The sequence below is a fragment of the Papaver somniferum genome, chromosome 3 (genome assembly GCF_003573695.1).
Source record: "Papaver somniferum cultivar HN1 chromosome 3, ASM357369v1, whole genome shotgun sequence".
Lineage (NCBI taxonomy): Eukaryota > Viridiplantae > Streptophyta > Magnoliopsida > Ranunculales > Papaveraceae > Papaver > Papaver somniferum.
The window spans coordinates 218,172,070-218,183,603 of NC_039360.1; the positions used below are offsets into that span (position 1 = coordinate 218,172,070).

At 36.2% G+C, this 11,534-nt stretch overlaps 1 protein-coding gene across 1 annotated transcript; it reads left to right on the forward strand.

The window, feature by feature from the left end:
- Nucleotides 1–314: 314 nt before the first annotated feature.
- On the forward strand, nt 315–2,023 carry LOC113362127 (peroxidase 60-like). Its single transcript, XM_026605104.1, has 4 exons — nt 315–603; nt 733–912; nt 1,031–1,190; nt 1,286–2,023. Exons 1-4 carry the CDS (start codon nt 370–372, stop codon nt 1,804–1,806), a joined length of 1,095 nt encoding a protein of 364 aa, XP_026460889.1. The 5' UTR covers nt 315–369; the 3' UTR covers nt 1,807–2,023.
- Nucleotides 2,024–11,534: the final 9,511 nt, after the last annotated feature.

Consider the following 11,534-nt stretch of genomic DNA (forward strand, 5'->3'; position numbering starts at 1 on the left):
TCAGAATTGGGTGCACGTTCATGGTATATATATATATCACCAACACCAAGTCATGGGATAATCCCACAGACATCTCTTTGATCCAGTCTCAAATTTAGCCGTTTGTATATTTGCACACTTGTATGTTAATATATTGACATTGGACATCACACACCAATGAGCTCCACAAAATGGTATTCCCCCCACAATTCAAAATGTTTTACTATGATACATTCAACTTGATCGTGCAAGGTAGTTATTCTTTCAATCAAATCTCATATTCTCTCCATAAATAGAGAAGAGATTGCTGGACCGTATCACTACCAGTACTCCTCTCTAGCTAAGATCTAAACAACCAAATCTTTCTCACTTCAAACCTGCGAAAGAAAGATGAAGGGTCTTGGAGGAGCAGTACTTGTGTTCTTGTTACTTAACTTGACAATCACTTGTCATGGTCAGTTGCGCTCAGGGTTTTACCTTGGAAAATGTAAGGGAGGGAACCAATACTTCAACGTTGAGGCTCTCATCAGAGGCGTTGTACAAGAGGAATTTAGCAAGCTGCCTAACGGCCCAACTATGGCTGCTGCACTCCTTCGCTTGCAGTTCCATGATTGTTTCGTAACAGTAAGACTATATTAAGTTTGTCACCGGTTATTATGTTACGTAATTATTTATTTTTATCAAATATGTACGTGCATGTATATGCATGCACAATCACATGCATAATGATTCCTTTGGTGGTTTTGAATGAAGGGATGTGACGCGTCGCTGCTCCTAGATGGCCCTAGTAGTGAAAAAACTGCATTCCCCAACCTTAGCGTGAGAGGTTACGATGTTATCGACAAAGCAAAAGCTGCCCTTGAGAAAGCTTGCCCTGGAGTCGTCTCATGTTCTGATATCATCGCAGTAGCCACCAGAGATGCTGTCGTCTTGGTAATAATAACTTTACACTAACATACATATCAAAACACCGCTCCCGTATTTCGATCGAAATATATGTATATTTGTCAGTATTATATACTGATTTTTGAATATGAAATTATGAATGCAGTCTAAAGGACTGAGCTACAGAGTTCAGACAGGAAGAAGGGATGGCTCCGACTCTAAAAAGGAAAACGTGAATCTTCCAAGCCCTTTTATTACCGTCAAGGATTCTATTGCTGCATTTGCAGCAAAAGGACTTAACAAGAAAGAGATGGTTTTGCTCCTTGGTATGTCATCATCAACTAATTGATTTATAGACGCCATAATTTTCAATTTTTACACGTACATGCTGTGTAGTAATAATGTTTTCTTCTTAAATCAGCTGCTCATACCGTCGGCATCACACATTGTGCGCTTATCCGCAACCGACTCTACAATTTCAGAAACAACGGCACAAGGGACCCAACCATGGATGCTACACTTTTCCAGATTTTGTCGAAGAAATGTCCCAAATCCGACACCAGCCTTGGTGGCGAAATAGCACTAGACCAGACACCTAACAGTATTAATGTTGTGGATAACGGTTTCCTAAAACAAGTCAAATTGCGGAAAGGAATTCTCGAAATCGATCAAGGATTAGGGCTAGACCCATTGACTGCTGAAATTGTTCGATCTTACGCCGACGGACCCTTGAGCCCAAAGTTTCGATCTGATTTTGGTGCAGCTATGATCAAATTGGGTAGTGTTGGTGTTCTAACTGGCAAGAACGGAGAGATTAGAAGAACTTGTAATGCTGTGAATAATCCTAAACCAGTTCAACCTAAACCACTTCAACCAAAACCAGCTGGACCTACACCAGTTCAACCAAAACCAGCCGCCGGCTTACCCAATCTCTTATCATAGAGATCATGAACGGTCCATTCCACATTTCTGCTGATTTGAGTTTTTCATTTTACTTCAAGCCTTTTGCGAATTTGTAATTAGTGTGATTTGGTTTTGACTCCTTAAAGGAATGTATTTTGAGAAATTGCTGATTGTTTTTATTATCTCTTTTGATAAGATTGATGAGTGTATTTGAGAAATGAGATTATCGAGATGGACTCGATCAGGGTCGTAGCCACATTGGTGCTAGCTACTGCCTAGCCGAAGCTAGTGATTTTGTGCCTATTTTTGAATTGTTGATTTTGACAGTTCAATAAATTAGTCCTCGATCATTTCACTAAAACTAGATGACTGCTTCAGCAGTGCTGGGATGACCAAAGTATGTGACATATATTGCACTAACCTTAATTTTGAGAAAGCCGTAAAGAATGTACTAGTGAATAGTACATGTGTTTTCTATATGCTTTACAACCACCTATGAAATATGTGATATTTACGATTTGACTGAAAGACAAAGTTGATTGATATGATCTAAAGGATCAAAGTGAACCAGAAGATATTCTGAAGGAAATTGTCTTTGTCAAACTCGATGCGTTTAATATGTGTTGTAAATGTGCAGAATAACAGGTGTATAAAAATACACTAGTATCTCAAAAGAATTACTGGGATGATCTGATCAGAGACTTGCGATGCGACTTGTAATACTTGAGGTACATCTTAAATTGTGTATGTGATACATATTGTACTGACCTTGAGAGATGTTGTTGTTTCAGGCTATGGAAAAATCTTAGCCTATGTGTGTACCCTCTTAAGGAGTGTCTATCTAAGGAAGTCCTTAAAATAGACATGATGAAATTGATTTTTTGAGAAATCAAAGTTTGTGCGCTTTAATTCAAGCATGAGAGGAAGCCGAATGGCTATTAAGATGCTTCTTTGAAGATATTCCTCTGTGACCGAAGCCTGTGGCCATCATTGCAGAAACTCAATTGACTATGTGAGTCTAAAGTAAATGAGCAATGATAAAATTTAGACATACTCAGAGAAGGCTAATTTGGTAAGACAACTATACTCTTTAATGAAGTAATTTTAGTTGATTCGTGAAGTCAAAAAGAGGTCTCAGTAGACATGTAAAGTCAAAAGAGAACCTCATAGACTTAGTGAAGTCAACAGAAAAATTAGTGGTCCTTTGACGAAAGGATTTCCTAGAGAGATAGTTCGTAATTATACATCGAGGGGGATGGGACTTAAGCTCATAAAATAAACTTGCCATGAAGGATACTCAACCTTGATGATTGGAGATCCCAAGATCAAGGTTTCGAATGAGACAATTAATTTGTGGTGGGTTAAGGTAAACGCTATAAGAGAATTATATTCTCTGTCCCTTCCCTATGGTGTAGATGTGATCGTGTGACTGCATGTGAATGATGACTTTTAAAGTCTTAATGAGTTATATAGTTTCAATTTAAGATTTTAGTGGGGTGTAGCAGTGAACACTCTTGATGGAACTCACCTATCTGAATGAGGAAGTGGGTCGCTTCCTATGAGAATATAAGATGATTCTCTAGAGCATTCTGAGAAACAAGATACATCCAGGGCCAAAACGGACACAACGGCATGAGCTTGGCAGCGACCTCGGAGATATCATGTGTGGTTGTTATTGCGAATTACAACAAACGTTGGACAGTTCAAGACATTGCGTTCACTGGCTAACAAGTAGTTTCAGTAACCTCTCACTAAGAAAAAGGTTCAAGACCTAATGGACACCTATGCCTATTCGTGATATTTCATGTTTTCAGTGTTTTATCGTATTTTCATTCATGTGGGGGATTGTTGGAAAACCACCAGTTTTATGTGAATAAAATTTTTTTATTATAAAACGGTTTTTCAAAATAATTAAAATACCTTCCAAAATTATCTCTTGGTTTTGTGGGGTAAGTTTAGCTTATATATTTTGGATTTGCACTAGGGTTTTGAATATAGAAAAAAACCTCTCTCATATCCACGGGTGTTGGGTGCTTCTTCTTCGTTTTCTATGTTTGATACGAGGGTTTTAAGTGCTAACGATTTGTGAGTTTTTCCGCTGCCAAGTTCTAGAAGGACAAGATTTGAATGTGATATTCAAGCTTTGTTAAGATTGTTGTATCTTGGAGGCAGATGTACCCGTAGGGCTATAGCATCATCTTTCAGAGTGTAGCCGGGCATTCTTGTCTTAAGGACAATATGTTGAACATGCGCCTCAATCTGCCATTACCAGTTTGTTTATTCATGATACTTAACAGGGATCCATGATTCAAGACATAGACAATCTTTCCTGACATGGGAGACGACACAAAATCTCATATAAGTATTCATTAAACTAATTTGTTTGATATATTATCGTTTTTTAATTGTTATCCCAACAGTTTTGACTCCTTAAAGGAATGTATTTTGAGAAATTGCTGATTGTTTTTATTATCTATTTTGATAAGATTGATGAGTGTATTTGAGAAATGAGATTATCGAGATGGACTCGATCAGGGTCGTAGCCACATTGGTGCTAGCTACTGCCTAGCCGAAGCTAGTGATTTTGTGCCTATTTTTGAATTGTCGATTTTGACAGTTCAATAAATTAGTCCTCGATCATTTCACTAAAACTAGATGACTGCTTCAGCAGTGCTGGGACGACCAAAGTAGGGAGGCTTGTTTTTGTGACGCAATATGTAACAGGTTTTGCAACAATATCTGTAACAGTTATTTTATGACATTTATAAGCGTTATATTCGTCTAACACTTATATTGTAACAGTTTTATAACATGTAACTTCTTTAACCGTTATAGATTTGATGGCTGAATTCTATTTACAATCAACGTTCAAGATTAAAATTAAAAGTTTAGTTGACGGTTTTTTTGGCCATTTTCATGCCTTATTAGCCATCAATCGGGGTCGACTTCCATTCATTTTCATCGCTCCTAACCGTTGTCGGGGACGATAACTCTCCAATTGTTGACTCAATTTCGAGAAAAAAATAACCAATACCCATTCAATTGAATCGATTAAAAATGAAAATAAAAACGTCGCAAGCAATGCATTTTTAGACTCCATAATGACGGTATAGAAGGGACTCCTTTTGGTCGTCCCGATAATAACCCATGAGACTAGTCCCTCCTAGATGTTTACATATTAAATAATAGACGAAGCTAAATATTAAGGCCAAGCACTATGGTGCCCTATCCCTCATATGTAGGGAAAAAACCAAATTGGCAATCACTATGGTCTTCCATATCCCTACACAAGTAGGGATATCCCTTCCCTACAAGGCAAAGTGGATCAGATCTGATCTGCCTTTTAGGAAAGAGAAATCACATGGCTACTCAGTTGTCGTATGAATTTACGCTTTACGGATACTCAGTAGCCGTATGGCAGTTGATACGGCTACTGAGTTGCCGTAACATTTTACACGGCTACTGAGTAGCCGTTTCCGTAAATATATTTTTTTGACCTTTTCCGTTTACACCTCTCTCACACCCGATCCTAACCATCCATCATTAATAACGGCTCTATCTTCTCCACCGTCGGATCCCAACCGTCATTTTTTCAAAATCCACTATAAATACCACTATAATTCTCTACTCAAATCACCCCAAATCCTTTCTTCTTACAATTTGTTTTCTTCACTAAAATCTCTCAAATTTTCTTCTTTAAGAGTTTATTTCTATTTTTCTCATTAATGTCGGAGACTCAAAGGTAAAAAAGAAAACATATAGCAAGATTTACTACTTTGGAAGATCACCATATTGTTACCCAGTACTGTGCTCTAGATTATTGTAGTTTTGAAGATAAGAATAATTTTTATAAGAAACTTTTTCAAAAATTCGTGGAAGATTGTGGTGGGAATCCACACGAGCGTACTATAAAAAGTGGTTGTAATAGGTTTAGCATAATCAAGAATGAAGTGGATAAGTTTTCTGAATGTGTTGCAAGAGCCATTGTAACTAATCCGGGCTTGAATTCTAATAACCGGGTATGTTATCTAAATATGTCCATTATAGTTGTTGTTTATGTTGTTTGTAAATAATTTTATTTATGCGTATCTTATTTATGGTTTGTTTACATTTATGTAGATGATAATTGCGAGAAGCTATCATTTTGAAATACACAGAAAAACCTTTACTCGAGATACTGAGTATGATATACTTAAAGATGTACCAAATGTAAAAGTAGGTGTAGCTGAAGATATGGATCAAGATTCTAATCCTATGTCATCTCAATATCATGGAAATTTCTCAAATATGTTAAATACTCGAACCCCATCTACTAAGAATCCATCTGCAAGTCAGTTCGTCGAGACTCCATTTGCAAATCAAATTCCAAACGCTTATAATATCCCTAGAGGTATCCCTTTTCCATTAGGATATACGCCTAGTACAAACCCAATTACAATACCCGGAACGTCGTCAGATGGATTTACAGAAGACAAACGCATTTCGAAAGCTTCGAAAAATCCCAAATTAATAAAAGGGTAGCTGGATCAAGCGCACCCGCTACTCCATCATCACAAAACTCCCAGATGAGCGATGCGGGCAGTAAACTTGTTGATATTCAATAAGAATCCCGAATGACAGTCGCACCTCGTCAGCAACAACAAAACCAAATTATGGAAAGGTTGCTAGAGACAACACAACAACAAATTGAACATAGTCGAGATAGAGAAGAAAATAAAATAATGCAAATGGATCTCCGATCGCTGGCTCCAAATGGAAAAAAGTACTTTGAACTAAAACAGAAAGCCATATTGGCCCGACAATTGGAGAGGAAACAAAATAATCAGTTCAATTTTTAATTAAAAGTTTATTTTATTCTTTAGTTATTGAGTTTAGAATTTTATTTTAAATAGCTTAGTTTCATTGTTTTTTTTTATATTTTTATGTAAGGTCATGTTCCAGTTCCGGTAATGTAGTTTCCTTTTTCTCAGTAATAATAATTTTTAAATTTCCAATTACCATAATTTGAATTTTATTTTCTTATACCAACGAATCTTTTGTAACGACTATGTTATCGCCTACTTTTTAACGGCTAATTTCAATGCCTATTATAAATTTTCATAAGCTTCCTCAACACAAACAATCCAAAATAATTGGCCTTAGTATCCTTTGTATCTCCTATTTTTTTTTTCTGAGTAATGGTTGGGTATACCGTAGAAGAAGATGTTGCAATCACCATAGCGTTTGTAAATGCTGATACTCTTCCTATTGAAGATGTTCAAGAAATCTCCGCCTATGAAAAATGGACCTTGGTGTTCGACGGATTTGTGCAAGCGTTTGGAAATGTTAATAACTGAACCAGACGTCAATCTCAATAACGGATTTTTTAAATTGATATAGCGGTTCGCAAGTATGTTAGAATACAAAGAAGGATTCATGGTTACATCCCACAACACATGACAATTGCAATTACTGTAGATGCTAATAAATAGTTCTGATATTTGTTTGTTTCCACATAGACACTAACTTATTGCTTTATGTTTGTTTTACGTAGGAGGAAATGGACAAATTTGTGTTCCGACTATATACTCGTACAAAATTTACATGTTATGAGTGCTACTTAATCTTTAAGGCTAACATGGCTAACAGGGATGTTTACAATCCGGAAATGAATGTCGGCGATCCTCCAAAAGATGGACCTGACGAATAGTATATGCGGTTATTGTTTAAGTTTTTGTGGGTACAACTTCTGTAAACCCTCATGAGACTATAACTCGTCCATTGGGGTCACCTAGGGGTTTAAAATCTTGTTGCACGTGCTAAGTGCAACCGTGATTATTACGACAAGTAACCTAGGTTCTTATTCAATAATTATAATGTACTTGATAAGAGATACTTTCGAACGACTATATCCCAACGGTAACTTTATAACGGCTATTTTTGACGGATATTATGAATTGCGTTATCTATCTGCAAACAACAAACACCTATTTTCATACACTTTGCAAAACTTCCCACATCTTTCAATACCTCTCTTACCTCTTTATACGAACACAACCATGGGATCATTTGATCCGATTGAAGATTTGGCAATCATCAAAGCATGGCACGGAAAGTCGAGTAGTAGATCTCTCCCTCTATAATAGCAGATCCCGAGATCTTTTGGGCGAAGATATATAACCAATATAGACAAGATTATGGGAATCCAAAGAGAAGAAGTCTTCAACAATTTCATGATAGGTACCAGATTATCCAAAAAGGCGTTTGCGATTTTATAGTTATTCAACAACGGATCTTCAACGCCAGTCATATTAGCCTGTCTCCTCAATAATTTGTAAGTATTTTAGAACTGTGTTCGTAGAAAGAGAAATTGATTGATTTTAAAAATTATAGAAATAAGTATATTGTGTTGTGTTATTGTAGCACGAAGTCGTTAAAGCGCGTTATTTTGAGGAAAAGGAGGAAGCATTCATATTTGATGAAACCTAAAATTTCATGGTATCCAAAATCCCAGAGTTCAATCTCCGGAAAATTCATCTGGTTCATCCAATGAAGATTGTAAGTATAATAAATATTTGTGTATATTTTGTGGGTAAATCTCTGTGTAAACCCTCACGAGACTATAACTCATCCACTAGGGTTACCTAGGGGTTTAAAGGCTTGTTGCACATGCTAAGTGCAACCGTGAATACCGCGACAAGTGATTTGGATTTTTATTCAATAGTTGTAATATTGTTGTCTATTTAGTTGAAGAATTTCAGTTTTAGTTATGTTAAACTTTAATTAAATAAAAGATAGAACATCAGGTCATATCTAGATTGCAACAACACTTAAAGATAAAAGATTACATAAATATAAGATAAAACATTCAAATATAATCATTCTTCAGGATTGTTATTCCGAAGACTTGATTAACATCTGATGTAGAAACATATAAAGACAGAAGATTACATAAATATAAGATAAAACATTCAAAATAATCATTCTTCAGGAATTTTTATTCCGAAGACTTTATCAACATCTGATGAAAGAATACCTCGGCCATAAAGCTATATTTCGTCGAGATTGTAAGTACCATAACTTGATATCAATAGCTGATAACATTCATTATGAGCAAAGTTGTCGCCTGTCTGGTTAAGATAGTCTAAACGAGCAGCACTTTTCTGAAAATTTAAAAAAGAAACTTAACTTAAAATAGTTAACTTTTTTGGAAAAACAGAAATTTGTTATAAATTTCTTACTCTTTGTTCATATGACATTCCAGGATTACGTATGTTAACTTCGTCCTGAATCGTGACAAAAGTGATGACCTCCTTGTTGATCTTGCTCCACCTAGATTTAAGACCTCCTTTGTCTCTCGTATTTGGATTTCCGGATATGTTATCAAAAAATTCAAATACATTCTTCCAGAATTGGTTGCTAGTGGCTTGAACTATGTTCAGAATATTGTTTTTTGCTTCAGTCTATGCTTGAGCAAGAGCAACATCTTCTTCTTTGCTAAATCTCATTTTTATAAAACAAAATATAATTGAATGTTTGGATAACTTCATTTGGAAAGTGATTTGATATATATAGACATATGATAGAGCTTATAGAATTCAAAAAAAAAAAATTGTCGTTATACAGTAAAAATTATCAGTACAAATAAAACCAAAAAAGTAGTCGTTATACAGTGAAAATGTAATGATATCCGTTAAAAAGTAAAAAGAAAACTAGCCTTTTACATTTAAAACTATGTATTTTGATCATTACCCTGATGTTGGTACATTGTTGTACTTTGATTGAGTTGTTCAGATGAATTATAAGGATGGTGTAAAGATTCTTCTTGACTGTTTGGGACAAAAGAACCCATCGACGGTCCCGAATCACGAGACTGACCTGGGGTAGATGACTCACATGTATGTGGTGGTAGATACTCTCTGACAAATCTCTGACGTAAATATGAACCATATTTTATTTTGTGTTGTAGTTCCTTTGTGTGGTCGAAATAGAATTGTTGTAGAGCCATGTTTTGTTGTTGCACATCCTAATATGCCTCGCACCACATGTCCTGTATACAGTAATCACCGACATGAGTTTATATTTTTTTCACAAATAAAAAATATAATAATTAAAGGACATGTGATACTCACATTTGTACCCTGATTGACATTATAATTGGGTTTAGGATATTGTCCCAAATACTCCATTCCAATATGTATATCAATCGCCTTAAATTCCTGGCCACATATTTGAGCTGGCGGATTTGTTGGTGGATATGGGAAGAGATTGACGATCAACGGTCTCCAACACTTCTGTGTATGTGCTTTTCCGTGGCGGTGCTGGTCGGCGTACATAAGCTTCGAGATCTTGCGTACCATACAAATCCTTGTTTCCTTCATGTACAATTAAACCTGAGTACTTCCCAACTGACCTCTTGCTCCACCACAGCTTATACTCATGATCGGGTACTTCCACATAATACAAGTGATTAAGTTGAAAGTCGGGGTAAAAGTAGTGGGTGTTGATGTCTACCGTTGAATAAGGAGGATTGCACGGTATTACTATCATTCCAAGAACTTGTTTGAGACACCGTTCACCCAGGCACAAGGCCTTGTGACCAAATGGATCATAAAAGACCCTCCGTGTTACAGAGATTTGTTTAGCCTCTACCACCTCGGGGTTAGTTTTCCATTCACTTTCCTCCCACGACGACCATACTTCAGAATTGAATGAGAAGTTGTCTATCTGGTAATGAACAAGAGTCGTTGAATGGGTACCTATATCACTCTGTGCGCCTTTGTTCAAGTCTCTTTGGTCTTCATCATATAAACTACCCGCCGGCCACGGATCTGTAAGTAACTCATTCTCTGCCTTCACATAAGGAAATAGACATCAGAAATATGACAAAAACTAAGGCTGCAACATTATTAGTTATCATTAACGACTAATTGCATTATACGATCACCAATAATAAACAAGTAAATAAAGTAATATTACACGTGGGTATGAATTTTTACCACCAATGGATATGAAAAGAACTGAAACTCAGGAAAGTTGCTCGCTACTCCAGTACTAAATCCCCATAACATACTATCGTACAAATGCCGAACCCCAATCATAAGAACTCAGAACATTTAAATCCCTCGTTATACTTAGACATTTAATCTCAACAACATTGTTCTATTTTGGGAAAAGAACATTCCCAAAACACCACATCAAAAACCATCTTGCAATTTGCTTCTGAAATACAACATCATTTTCTAGGCCGACTCTATGGTCAAGAAACAATTTAATCAAACTCTTCTTGACCCCCTTGCATCTACTCACAACTTTTTTTTATCAAGTCGACCAAGTCTTCTTGTCTAACTTCTTGTATTCCTGTTATGACTCTAAATTCTTGTCTTCTCCTTCTTCTTGTTGTAGCTTCCGCTTCAATATATGGGAGCAAACAATCTATGGTTTCGGGAGCAATTTCATGCAATTGGTCATTACTCATTTCTTCCAATGATATGGGATTTCCTTTCCCAATAGGAATTCCGGTAAGTTGTGTGAAGTCTAATGGGGTAAACCTTATTTTAAAACTAGGGAAGTGAAATGTATTGGTGGTATGCCACCACCTTTCACATATACCACTAGTTAGGCAGTTGTCTTGTAGTTTTGGATAATGTATTTTGAAAATTGAACCAAACCCACAGTCGTCTACAAGTTGTTTAACATGTGGATATCTACTGATTTGGGTATACATTTCATGAAGACTGCTTACACTACTTCGATGTTTTAGTGCTTTACTCCTATCATCTGTCGAG

Bases quoted from the DNA above. Each gene is read 5' to 3' on its own strand.
- LOC113362127 (XM_026605104.1), top strand. From the start codon at position 370: ATGAAGGGTCTTGGAGGAGCAGTACTTGTGTTCTTGTTACTTAACTTG. The intron at 913-1,030 runs GTAATAATAACT...TTATGAATGCAG, and splicing joins CCAGAGATGCTGTCGTCTTG to TCTAAAGGACTGAGCTACAG. The intron at 1,191-1,285 runs GTATGTCATCAT...TTCTTAAATCAG, and splicing joins AGAGATGGTTTTGCTCCTTG to CTGCTCATACCGTCGGCATC.